The 13,098-nt window shown below is 45.8% G+C and overlaps 1 protein-coding gene across 1 annotated transcript in view; it reads right to left on the bottom strand.

Annotated features, from left to right (window-relative positions):
- Positions 1-1,911: 1,911 nt before the first annotated feature.
- SLC35D3 (solute carrier family 35 member D3) overlaps positions 1,912-13,098 on the bottom strand; it is a 44,374-nt gene continuing 33,187 nt past the window's right edge. The window contains exon 2 of the mRNA XM_068231656.1: positions 1,912-2,800. Coding sequence (XP_068087757.1) covers positions 1,980-2,800 — 821 coding nt within the window. The 3' untranslated portion in view covers positions 1,912-1,979. The remainder of the gene's footprint in view (positions 2,801-13,098) is intronic.

The following is a 13,098-nucleotide window of genomic DNA, read 5'->3' as shown; positions in this document are numbered from 1 at the left end:
ACAGATACCCCGGAACAAAAATTGGCATTATGGGACCTTTTTTGCAGCTGGTATAGTCAGGGTGTGAAGCCCCAATCGGTCAGAGCTCCACATTCTGGCTATCCCAGCCTGCATGGAGGACAAGGGGTTAAAAAGTTTCAGGAGGGGGTATGCCACATAATTTTTTTTTAAAAAATTCCCACACTCTAAACATTAAAAAAAAAAAAGGGAAAATAGGAAAAAATGCCAGGGATCTTCATACAGCCATATTGCAGCTGTATAGCGATCCCTGGCCAAAGCGCTGGGGCTGCATATAGACCCCCAGAAAACCCCATCAGGAAATGTATTGCTCTTTCTTTTGATACATGTAAAATTACACTACTGTTAGGTTTGCTACTAAAAGTGACATTTACCGCATTTAAAAGTATACTTTTTTCCTTCAAAACTTTAAAATCGATTTTCTCAAAAACTATAAGGTCTTTTTGAAAAATTGTTTTTTCCTCTTATTCCCAATGATCTCCTTAAAATAACCTGTAAATTTAGGGTTTCTAGCATTTAAGGTGGATTTGCTATTAACCGTTAACGTTGGCGGGTTTTTTAATGTGTATTTTTTTTCCTTTGAAACTTTAAAATCGATTTTCTCAAAAACTATAAGGTCTTTTTTGAAAAAATGTTTTTCCTCTTGTAGCTACTGGGGGCCCCTACAAGCTCTGGGGCCCTGGGGCAATTACCCCCTTTGCCTCTATGGTAGTGCCGACCTTGCACAACACAGCCTGGGCTTAAAACAATAAAACAATTCAATTCAGAAACCTTAGTGCACCTTGGTGAGCACACAGAGACCTCCTGGAGTGGATCCCTTTAACTTATAGTGAGAAACCTCCACCACACCCTGTCGATAGAGAATTGGCTGTTAGTTGATGACCCTGTAATTGAATGGGTCAAGCAGTGTTTTCTGGGTAGTCAATTAGGCCTCCCCTCTGCCTTAATGGATTCTCTGGATCTTCTCCTTCATCTCACAACAACCAAAGCACAGATCAACTGCCTCAGAAATATAAGATAATACCCGCAATAGTGTAAGCACCAGGACGCCCATACCACACTGCCACACTTCCTCTATTCCGTGTTGATAAAATAATGGTGAATTCTCCATAGACAGTGTGTGGTGGAGGTTTCTCACTATAAGTAAAAGGGATTCACTGCCAGGGGGTCTCTGTGTGCACACCAAGGTGCACAACGTGTTCTGAATTGAGCTTTTTTACTGCCAGGTGCAGAGGAAGTCTACACTGTACATCTGATTCACCGCTGAGCATGGACTGTGTAGCGCTGTCTTTCAATGTATTATATGTAATAAGATGGATTTCAGGAGGCACACCACTGACTGAACCCATTTTTTTTTTATTGTTTAAGCGCAATGTTTTCGTTTTATTTTTAAGCTTACTTAGATGAATTACGATGATTCAGTTGATTGAGTGCTTTGCATTTTATCAGCCAAAGAACCTGCATAATCATGTCAGAAAGGAAAGGGATACATTGGCAACTCTGCCACTATGCCATGTGTACATGCAACAAGACAGAAGGAGAGATATCAATACAGGGTCCTGGCTTTATGGAACAACAGATCCAGAGTTTAGTCGTGAATTTAAATATCTACCTTTCCTGGCCCAATTTCCTGTTTCATATGACATGGGAAATACTCACTTTGTTTCTTATTTAGTCTGAGCAGGAAGACTATAAAATGTAATAATGGAATGTTGATATCAATCATGTTTGTTGAAAGTTAATATGAGACCACATTCTCTACATTAGATCATAAAGATCAAGAACATGTGATTTTATATTTATATATATGCATTACATATATCATTTTCATCATATACATGATGAAAATGAGATTTAACTTAAAATAATAATTGTTGACAACTTGTTGCCATGTATATTTATCCCTCTTTATATCATACAAAAGATAATTTCCTTCAATATAAGTTATCTGAAATATATAATCAAGGACTAGGAAGTTCTTCGTTCTCTATTAAGTAATCTTTTTTTAAAAATCTAGTACCCCTGACCATCCGCCATACTCCAAGATAAGCATCTCTCAATGAACCTTTGTTATCACTATTTGAGGTCTCTGTTGGGCCATGGGACTGCAGGACTGAAGCCAGTGTGTTGTGTTTTTCATCTGTGTGATTAGCCATCTCAGTAATTGCCTTTCCTTGTGGTTCTTGGTCAGGGTTATTTTCTTGTGACATTTCTTCCATTACAAATGGAGCAGGTGTCCCATCCTGCCCTTCCTTTTCATCCTTCATAGTTTCCTTTTCCAAATCTTCATAGTTGATCTGTCGCATTGTCTCAAAGTACTTGGCGATACAATAGATGACAGAGCCACAAGTGTTGACAACCACGCCTGCAATGAAGAGTGATGTGGGTGCCACATCTTCGAAAGCAAGCATGCCTACTGTGATGGTGGCAATGCTCTTCACTACGCCAACAAAACTTGTAGTGACTGCTGAGTTTATGTACGTACAGTGCAGAGTGGTAAAATTCATAGCACAACCAATCAGGGTACATGCAATGAAAGTGGAGACCATGGCTGGGTCTTTCCAACCAGGGAAGGACCATGCATTGATCATGTCCATACTGGCAAAAGAGAAGATAATCAATAGAGGAGTTGCTGTAACAGCGATAATATATTGTGCAGTTAAAGGTCCATAATCATTTTCAGTGCTAGTCTTCTGAATAATGACTAGGTAAGCAGCATGAACAAGTACGGCCAGAACTCCAGTTATGTAGCCTACGGGTTCACCACTCAAGTCACCAGCACCTGTATGGAATAAAAAAAAAGTCAGAAATCAGTTTGACTTAATTAACTAAGCATACAATAGATTGTTTAATATGTACATTTAACACTGTAGAATATCTGAGGATGCAATGACTGGATTCTTTTCATCTGTATCTGATACATTTAGTGTTTCTTGCCCAATGTTTTGTATCTTTTACATAAGCATTTCACCTTTCCACAGATTTGTACACAAGTTGAATCGACAATGGATTAGGAAGATAAAACTACTTCCTTTATTTAGAGATCAAAATAAGCCCTTCTCCATAAAGGGCTAAGTGCAAGGTTTGCAATGTGGAATTTCAATTTAACTTCATTAATTATAGCATCAGTAATTGTAGCATATTTAGCATAGCCACAGCATGAGGATAGCATCAGAATAGAAGCCATACAGCTATAGTAGCCCTGCCTTCCCCAGCTATAGAAGCTGGTAACTAGTGTTGGGCGAACAGTGTTCGCCACTGTTCGGGTTCTGCAGAACATCACCCTGTTCGGGTGATGTTCGCGTTCGGCCGAACACCTGATGGTGTTCGGCCTTTTAAGTTCGGGTTCGCCCCGAACTTCTAATGGCCGCCGAACAGGGCCGAACAGGGCCCCTGTTCGGCCGAACAGGGCCCTGTTCGGCCGAATACGGCCCCCCTATGGGGTCGCAGGCATAAGGGGGGAGCATGCCCCGATCGCGGGGGGGGTCGGAAATTCCCCCCACCCCCTCCGCTAGCGCTCCCCCCTCTGCCCGCTTCCCCATAACAAAGTTTCAAGAAGTACCTGCTGTGTCCGGTGGTAGTGTGGGTGGCTGGCAGTGGGCGGCACTATGCAGTGACTGAATGAGGAGGAGGAGTCCGGAGAGTGACGCGTTGAGGGAGGCCGGGCAGCGGGCGGTTCAGCAGTGAACCGCCCGCTGCCCGTCCTCCCTCAACGCGTCACTCTCCGGACTCCTCCTCCTCATTCAGTCACTGCATAGTGCCGCCCACTGCCAGCCACCCACACTACCACCGGACACAGCAGGTACTTCTTGAAACTTTGTTATGGGGAAGCGGGCAGAGGGGGGAGCGCTAGCGGAGGGGGTGGGGGGAATTTCCGACCCCCCCCCCCCGCGATCGGGGCATGCTCCCCCCTTATGCCTGCGACCCCATAGGGCCCCCAAAAGCTGGATGTTCGGAAAGTTCGGGGTTCGGCCCGAACATGCCGAACATCTCGGCCATGTTCGGCGAACTTTCCCGAACCCGAACATCCAGGTGTTCGCCCATCACTACTGGTAACAAGCATAGAGAAAGCTTGTGAGAATGGAGGTTCCCCTTCACTCTGTTCACCAACTCCTATAGGCATCAACAGAGGGTGAGGGTGCCCAACAAAGCAGAACAACATAGACTCCTTCCTTGCAAAATACTGTGCCCCTTGCTGGTGGGGCACTGGGGCACTTTGAACATCTTTTAAGAAAATTATAAGTAATATTTTCAAATCATGAGATGACATAATTAAGATTTTTAGTTTCAAAGATTGTTGAGTTTTCAAAAAGATAACTGGCCAATATTATGCCATATAAACAGAGCCTGATAACAGAATATAACAGTACAGTCAAAATATAATTTATAAACTGAAGACATAATGTGATTTTATATTATATAACATCAAACACTCCATAATCATAACTTCACTAAATAGCATCAAAGTAGGGATTCTGGGTTCCCCCAGGACATACTAATGAGTCATTAGAACACTGAATGGACACTCAAACGCCCCATCCTTTCAATCCAAGGAGTCCATACCTTTAGGGAATGGGGAATAGTATCATCATATAAGGTCGCTATCTTTTAAATGACTAGGATAGAATGAACTGCTGATAGTAGTCTAGTACAGCTCAAATCTGGTTTCAGCCATTGGAAGGCAATTTGGTGTTTTGCAGCTTCCGATATCAACTGACTATATTTATGGGAAGCATATTTTAGAGATTCATGTTTAAATCCAAGATGTAGCAGCTTAGGGTCCTTAAAGACTTTATAGTGAAGGACATCCTTTATGAGTGAACACGTTTTAGACCAAAATGTCTACCACCATTGGGCAGGACCACCATATACAAAGTAAACTCCCTGTAGAGGGGCATCCTCTGAAACAGAGTGGGAGCTCCAGCTATCTATTATGTGGAGCCTTTCTGGGACCTATGTAAGAGCCATAACACTACCTCCATGTGTTATGCCTTAAGACTCACATGAGAGTATTGCAGCAATCAGACCATTCCTCAGAGTCTAGCAATATATATATTCAGATCCTTCTCCAATAATTTAGTAAACCTATAGCTGTGGGGCTGTGGAGCCTCTCAATATTTTTAGTTTTGAATGAGAAATGTACCTGTGGTAGTGCCCAGGGTTCACTTATATCAACACCAACACACGTACACACACACACACACACACGCGTACACACACATACACACACACGTACACACACATACACACGCACGCACGCACGCACACACACACACACACACACACACACACACACGCGTACACACACATACACACACACGTACACACACATACACACGCACGCACGCACGCACGCACACACACACACACACACACACACACACACACACACACACACACTTTAGAACCAGACCTGATATGGGAGAAAACTAGGAGTATTATAATAAAGACATACTATATTTGATATCACTAAACGGGCCATTATAGTGGGGAGCACCATAACAGGGAGCATTATAATTACTTTTTGCACCATAATAGAAAACACTATACGCATAAGATCAATAATGTGGGCATTATAATGGTGAGCAATATAATGAGGAAATTGCAAAAGAAGCAGGGTACTATCATGTAAAATGCTATAACAGAAAGTCCTATAATGAAGGCATAATACCGCAGAGCATTATAAAGGGGCACTATAGTGTAGACTATAATGGGTTTTAGACACAATGGCAGGTGTGGAGGCAAGGAAGGCATGTGCCAGTCTACTAACAATCTGAACCACTGTGAATGGGTCCTTTGTTTAAAATATCTGGGTAACACCCTCAAAATTGTCACACACATATCTACTATAAGGGAACATGCAACAAAGTTTCAATAAGACGACTCCCTGCGCTCTCAATCCCACATGGCCCTCAGTACATCCTATAGACATGCTAACAGCAGTTAAATCTCACTTTTCTTCTATATTTCTTCTATATTTCTGCATCAGCATCAGCTCATATGATTGCTCTCACATTGGAATCCACCTTCAGTTATAATACACATTAGCTTGTTGCCCAGAAACCCCTCTATATGTAGTTAATGACAACATTAGTAAGGCATGATGTTTTCGCTCTGCTAAAATTGAAGTGCTGCTAGGAAAATTCATAACATTTAAGGGTCTCTGACAGGACACAGGCTGGTCCTTATTATTAGTATTTAGTATATAATCCCTACTATAGCCATATGTCCAATGTAGTCTAGGGCCTTTTTTTATTTTAGGGAAGCCAATCAGCTTGTCTGTATGTTTTTTTGGATGTGGGAGGAAACCAGAGTGCTTGGAGGAAACCCACACAGACACAGGGAGAACCTAAAAACCCCATGCAGATAGTGCCCTGGCTGGAATTTGACCTTGGAAACCAGTGCTGCAAGGCGAGAGTGCTATCGAATACGCCACCATGTTGAATCCTGGAGGTTAGATTGTCATGTGACAGCTGACATATCCTTGTAGTGCTCACATGACTTATTATAGTAATCACATCTTCACTACATTTGTCATACCTGTCACACCCACCATCTCTGCTGCAGTCACCATACCCACTGCATCTATTGACTAGTTATCATCTAACAGTTGAAGTCTCTTGGCAGTGATCAGGGGACATTTCACTGGCTCCTGATCATGTGACCAGGCATTACTGATCATAGTGATCATTTGCTGCTGTAGCCGCTGCAGCCATTACAAGAGTTGAGGTTTTCTTCTGACAGCTGATATCTCCTGGCAGACATCAGAAGCAATTTCACTGGCTCCTGATGCCGTAATCACTGTGATTATGTTTTAAGGGAAACTCACAATTCAGATCAAGCAAGACATACTGCAGAGGATAAATAAACAAAGGCTAGCAGCTGGCTGAGCAATACATGAAAGCCCAAATTCAGGATAATGCCAGAGATGTAAACCACTAAAATAGGTTCAAAGTTCAGAGTTTAACAAAAGATAACACTAGTATCAAATAGTAAATATAAGAGTAAAGCAAAATCTATCAGGAAATGTTGTGTCACAGACACCAAAAATAGGTTTTCATCATTATTTAGTATATATATATAGCTCTGTCATCTTCCGCAGCGCTGTACAAAGTATATTAGCTTGTTACTAACTGTCCCTAAGAGGAGTTCACAATCTAATCCCTACCATATTCACGTGTCCATTGTAATCTGGGGCCAAATTAAGGGGGAAACCAATTTATTTATATGTTTTTGGGATGTTGGGAGGAAACTGGAGGGCCTGCAAGAAACAAACATACAAACTCTGTGCAGATAGTGCCCTGTCTGGGATTCAGTCATTCATATCCATTATTTACCGTATTTTTCGGACTATAAGACGCACTTTTTCTCCCCTAAAAGTGAGGGAGAAAAGTCCCTGCGTCTTATAGTCCGAATGTGGGCCAGGTGTCCCCCACAGGTTGAATGATGTTGAGTGGCACTCTGGCTTACTGAGGCTCGCTATGGATGACCCACATGGCTCCGCCTTGAATAACTCCGAGGATTCCCCCACCGAGACCCCAACCGTTTACCTGGTGCACCACGTGGGCAGCTCAAGTGGGTGGCCCATGTGGCTCCAGCTCCTCCACTGCCGGAAAGGATTCCTCCCGCCGAGACCCCGACCGATGCCTGTGACCCGGGCACACCACGTGGGCAGCTCAAGCGGGTGGCCCACGTGGCTCCAGCTCCTCCACTGCCGGAAAGGATTCCTCCCGCCGAGACCCTGGCCGATGCCTGTGACCCGGGCGCACCACGTGGGCAGCTCAAGCGGGTGGCCCACGTGGCTCCAGCTCCTCCACTGCCGGAAAGGATTCCTCCCGCCGAGACCCCGACCGATGCCTGTGACCCGGGCGCAGCACGTGGGAAGCTCAAGCGGGTGGCCCACGTGGCTCCAGCACCGGCTCCTGCACCGTCGAGAAGAATCCCCCCTGCCGAGATCTGGACCGATGTCTTTGACGCGTCGGCACCACGTGGGCAGCTCCAGCACATGGCGATGTGGCTTCAGCTCCTCCACAGCCAAGAAAGATCCCCTCCTGCCGAGACCTCGACTGATGTTCCTGTGGAGCTGCCTCTCACCCAGACGGACCTCACAAAGGCAGCTCCAGCTGATCTCCTGAAAAGGACCCGGCTCCATCTCCGCAGATCACGTAGCTGAGACCCTGCGCAGAGACCCAGACTGATCTCACTGAAGACTGCTTCTATCTCTGCCTGGACCAGCAGCACACAGCAGCCCTACCACTGCCGGTAAATGTAGGTTGTGGGGGACAGTGTTTCCTAGTGTAGGCTGTGGGGGGGGGGTCAGTGTAGCTTAGTGGGGTCAGTGTAGCTTAGTGGGGCCAGGGCAGCTTAGTGGGGCCAGTGTAGCTTGTGGGGTCACTGTAGCTTAGTGTATATTAGTGGGGTCAGTGTAGCTTTGTGTAGGCTGTGGGGTCAGTGTAGCTTAGTGAGGTCAGTGTAGCTTAGTGTAGCTTAGTGAGGTCAGTGTAGCTTAGTGTAGGTTGTGGGGTCAGTGTAGCTTAGTGTAGGTTGTAGGCTGTGGGGGAAGTGTAGCTTAGTGAGGTCAGTGTAGCTTAGTGTAGGTTGTGGGGTCAGTGTAGCTTAGTGTAGGTTGTGGGGGCAGCAGGGGTTAGTGCAGTGTATCTAGTGGGGCAGCAGGGGTTAGTTTAGCTGGGCAGTGTAGTTTAGATAGAGACAACCTGGGGGGAAAGGACCAAAAGACGCCCCTGCACTAAAGACGCACCAAGTTACATATTTTTTTTCCATAGTTTTTGTCCTCTGAAACTAGGTGCGTCTTATAGTCCGGAGCGTATTATAGTCCGAAAAATACAGTAAATAAAGCAGGGTCTCTGCCCACACCTAATCGTCACCCCACTGATTGAAAACACAACTTTCTGCTTCTCTTTCAAATAATATGATAATCCTAGGGGCCCATTCACACTATGTGACACCAGCATAAATGCAGTTTTGGGCACTTTTTTTCCAACGCACACACAGCACATCATTCTGATGAGTACAAATATAGGCATGATCAGGAGGATTACATCACTGGATCAGTGACATTCAAATATGATGGACATGACACTAATGTCAGCATCTCTTCATTAATGAAAGACTATTTGAAGAAAGCTGACAAATCACTGGTGGAGCAGCAGCTACAAGCAGGATGACATAATTCCTCAAGCAATTTAGAAGACTTCGAGCAAGATTTCTTGCAACATATAAGGAGTTCTAGTAACTAGATAAGGTGGTTGTTCAAGATAGGGTACTTGTGGAGGACATGGAGGACTTCTAGCAAAGATACAAGGAAAATAAAATGTTCAAATGATACCTGACCTGAGACAAAGCTAGCTAAAAAAGCACAGATGTATGGTAATGCTGGTCCCACCTACCTCTGTGTGTTTTCTGTCCCACCTACCTCTGTGTGTTTTCTGTCCCTCTTCTCATTCGCCCTGGCCCCCTCAATGTCTTATTTTGGCTAAAGTCAGTTTCCAGATAGGAATCTGATTTGCCACAATATTCCTTCCTATCACCCTCCCATTCCCTCCTCTTCCTGACCCCTTTCCCTTCCAAAATAGAGAGGGGAATTGGAGGGTGGTAGGAGGAAATATCAAAGCAAGCCTGCCTCTTCCTGTCTGAAAATTTTACTCACATTTTTCAAGGAGGCCAAGGGGAATGGAGAGGAGAATGGACAACACATAGAGGTATGTGGATAAAGCATGATACTTCTGTGCTTACCTTAGGTAGCCTTGCTTCGGGGTCACAGCCTCTGTAGAAGCGCATGCTTAGCGCGAAACGGCTGTAAGGCTCCTCTGTGCCCAGCACCCACCACCACCGCACAGCCTTCTTTTATGGCATGTCTACCTTCATTACATTATTGATGATGTGATATGTTACCACCTCTTGGAATAAATGACAATTCACAGCAAGTGCCGACTGATCCCCTTTGTTCCTTAATCTGCATCCCCTGTATACACTTAAGTCTGAGCACGCTGTCTGCACCAAAGAGTAAGAAGGCCTGCTTCCTGCCATTTCCCTTATGCACGCAGAGAGAGCTGTAGTGCTGACTCTTCCTTTCGCTTTCTTGCCTAAGCCCCTTTAAACAGCAATCAGCCAGCGAGGATCAAAATAAACAAGCCTAGCTAACGCTTTCCCTATCTCCAGCAAGCTCTGTCCCTTCCTCTCACTATTCCAGCCAAACACAGACTGGAACATGGTGGGCACTGCAGCGTTTTTATAGGGGGCGGGTGGGTCCATGAGGAAGTGCAGGCTGATTGGCTGCCTTGTGCCTGCTGACTGTGATGTAAGGGGTCAAAGTTTAGCCCAAAAATGATGTATGGGGGGGGGGGGCAGGGCCGGCCCGCTCATGAGGCGGGGTGAAACATTTGCCTCAGGCGGCAAACTTCTAAGGGCGGCAACCGCCCGGGGGGGCCGGCTGCCGAGCCGGAGGGGTAGCGGGCAGGTCGGGGGTATTGGGCCTAGCGGTGGGGAGGGGGGTCGGACCCCCCCTCCCTCGCCTGGGTCCCCCGATCTGCGCTCCCCTCCAGCCTGTAATTAGGAAGCCGCTGCCAGATCGTAAGAGGCACGGGCGGGGAGGACTCACCTTATCCGCGTTCCAGCGAGCGCTCCACTGACGTCGCTTCCTGCATCGCCGCCCACTGTATTGTAAGTGGACGGCGATGCAGGAAGTGACGTCAGTGGAGCGCACAATGGAACGCGGATAAGGTAAGTCCTCCCCGCCCGTGCCTCTTACGATCTGGCAGCAGCTTCCTAATTACAGGCTGGAGGGGAGCGCAGATCGGGGGACCCAGGCGAGGGAGGGGGGGGGTCTGACCCCCCTCCCCACCGCTAGGCCCAATACCCCCGACCTGCCCGCTACCCCTCCGGCTCGGCGGCCGGCCCCCCCGCACCCACGGACGGACGGGGGGGGGGGGGTTGGGTGGCGTCAGCAGCAGCAGCTCTCTCCTAAATTTGCCTCAGGCGGCAAAAAGTCTAGGGCCAGCCCTGGGGGGGGGGGGGGGGGGTACGTCAAATTGCGCCATGTGCTCGCGGCGAGCACGAATACACGATCTTTGGCGAATAGTGCTTGCCGGCGAACTATTCTGGCCATCTCTATCTTCCATAAGTCTGTAGCCTGCACTATTAGCCTCTGTGTCTGCTCTGTAAAGGACAACTGAAGTGAGAGGTATATGGAGGCTGCCATATGTATTTCCTTTTAAGCAATACCAGTTGCCTGGCTATCCTGCTGATCCTCTGCCTCTAATACTTTAAGCCATAGACCCTGAACAAGCTTGCAGCAGATCAGGTATTTCTGACATTTTTGTTAAATCTGACAAGATTAGTTGCATGCTTGTTTCTTGTGTGATTCAGGTACTACTGCAGCCAAATAGACCAGCAGGGCTGCCAAGCAACTGGCGTTGCTTAAAGCGGACCTGGTCTCAGAACTTTCTTTCTGCTCTAAAAGATACACAGCAGCATAATAACTTTTAAAGGAAAACATTTCTTTGTTACAGCTTATACAAATACTGCAATAAAAATCCCTTTTGTATACTTTCTGCTTTCATGAAAGCAAACAAATTGTTAACATCCTGTTTTATCAATTAGCTTCTCTGCCATGGCAGTCAGCTGGTACAGCTGAGTGATCAGGGGGAATTAGGCAGACTAAACTCTCATACAGGGTGCATTTCTCTATATTTTCCATCTGTCATGTGCAAGAGTTCAGGTTCACTTTAAAAGAAAATAAATATGTCAGCCTACATATACTCCTCACTTCAGTTGTCCTTTAACTTCTTCCTTCCTCAACAGACAGGCTACATTACCACAGAGTCACTAGCATGAACTAAATATTACATTTTTAATCACATTATTTAACATATATCTACATTATTACTTTACAGGAATAGGAGTAATCATAGAAGAACATATTAGAAATTAATAGTTAAAAAGAGGAACATTTCAAAAAGAAATAATGACAAGTTACATTTCAAATAAATACATTCAAAAATAGAGGAATGCCGACATAAATATGCAAACTGTCCAGAAGCAACAGAATGATTTAAATTTAGTTCTTTCATTGATTAAAGTTGCATTGGAATGAGTGACATAGAAAGAATGCTGAACTCCACCATTTGTCCTAATATCTGTCTAGGTCACAGCACTGGTTATTCAGGTAGAGAGAACTACTGTCCTTTAACCCTCCTGGCGGTATGAAATATTCCGCCAGGAGGCAGCGCGGCAGTTTTTTTTTGTTTTTGTTTTTTTTAAATCATGTACCGAGCCCAGGGCTCGCTACATGATAGCCGCTGCTCAGCGGCATCCCCCCGCCCTCTTCGATCGCCTTCGGCGATCTCCGATCAGGAAATCCCGTTCAAAGAACGTGATTTCCTGGAGGGCCTCCCCCATCGCCATGGCGGCGGGGCGGGATGACGTCACCGCCGTCAGCGACGTCGTGACGTCATTGGGAGTCCCGATCCACCCCTCGGCGCTGCCTGGCACTGATTGGCCAGGCAGCGCACGGGGTCTGGGGGGGCCCACGCGCCGCAACGGATAGCGGCGATCGGGTGCGCAGGGCCGGAGAAAACCTCCTGCGCGGCTTACCCCGAACTACGTTCGGGGTTACCGCCAGGAAAGGAAGATACTTGGACACAATCTTGCAGTACAAAATCATAATGAAAAACTTTATTGGCACGATACAAAATATTAAAAACGTTTTTTTTCCTTCGTGTACATGGTCCTCATGGGTGTTAGACAAAAAGGAAGCTTTCATGAAACCAAAAAGTGGTATGGTCTGTAATATTACATATAATTAGCATATTACCTAGTTCACAGCACTGGATAGACGACATTTCACGTTTGAACCACTGGCTGAATAGTTCAATAGCCACTGCTAAAAGGATTCACAAACATACTTATAACATGTTGTTCACTTATGTTGACAGGTTAAACTCACATCAGAAAGATTGAGATAGAATGAAAGAAGTACTTTGTCCTGCTCACACCACTGGACAGACTACATTTCTCATCCATACCTGAGGCTTATTAGTCTACCAGCTATAATTCAAGTTG

Source organism: Hyperolius riggenbachi, chromosome 4, assembly GCF_040937935.1.
Source record: "Hyperolius riggenbachi isolate aHypRig1 chromosome 4, aHypRig1.pri, whole genome shotgun sequence".
NCBI lineage: Eukaryota > Metazoa > Chordata > Amphibia > Anura > Hyperoliidae > Hyperolius > Hyperolius riggenbachi.
This window is presented reverse-complemented; position numbering and strand designations above follow the sequence as displayed.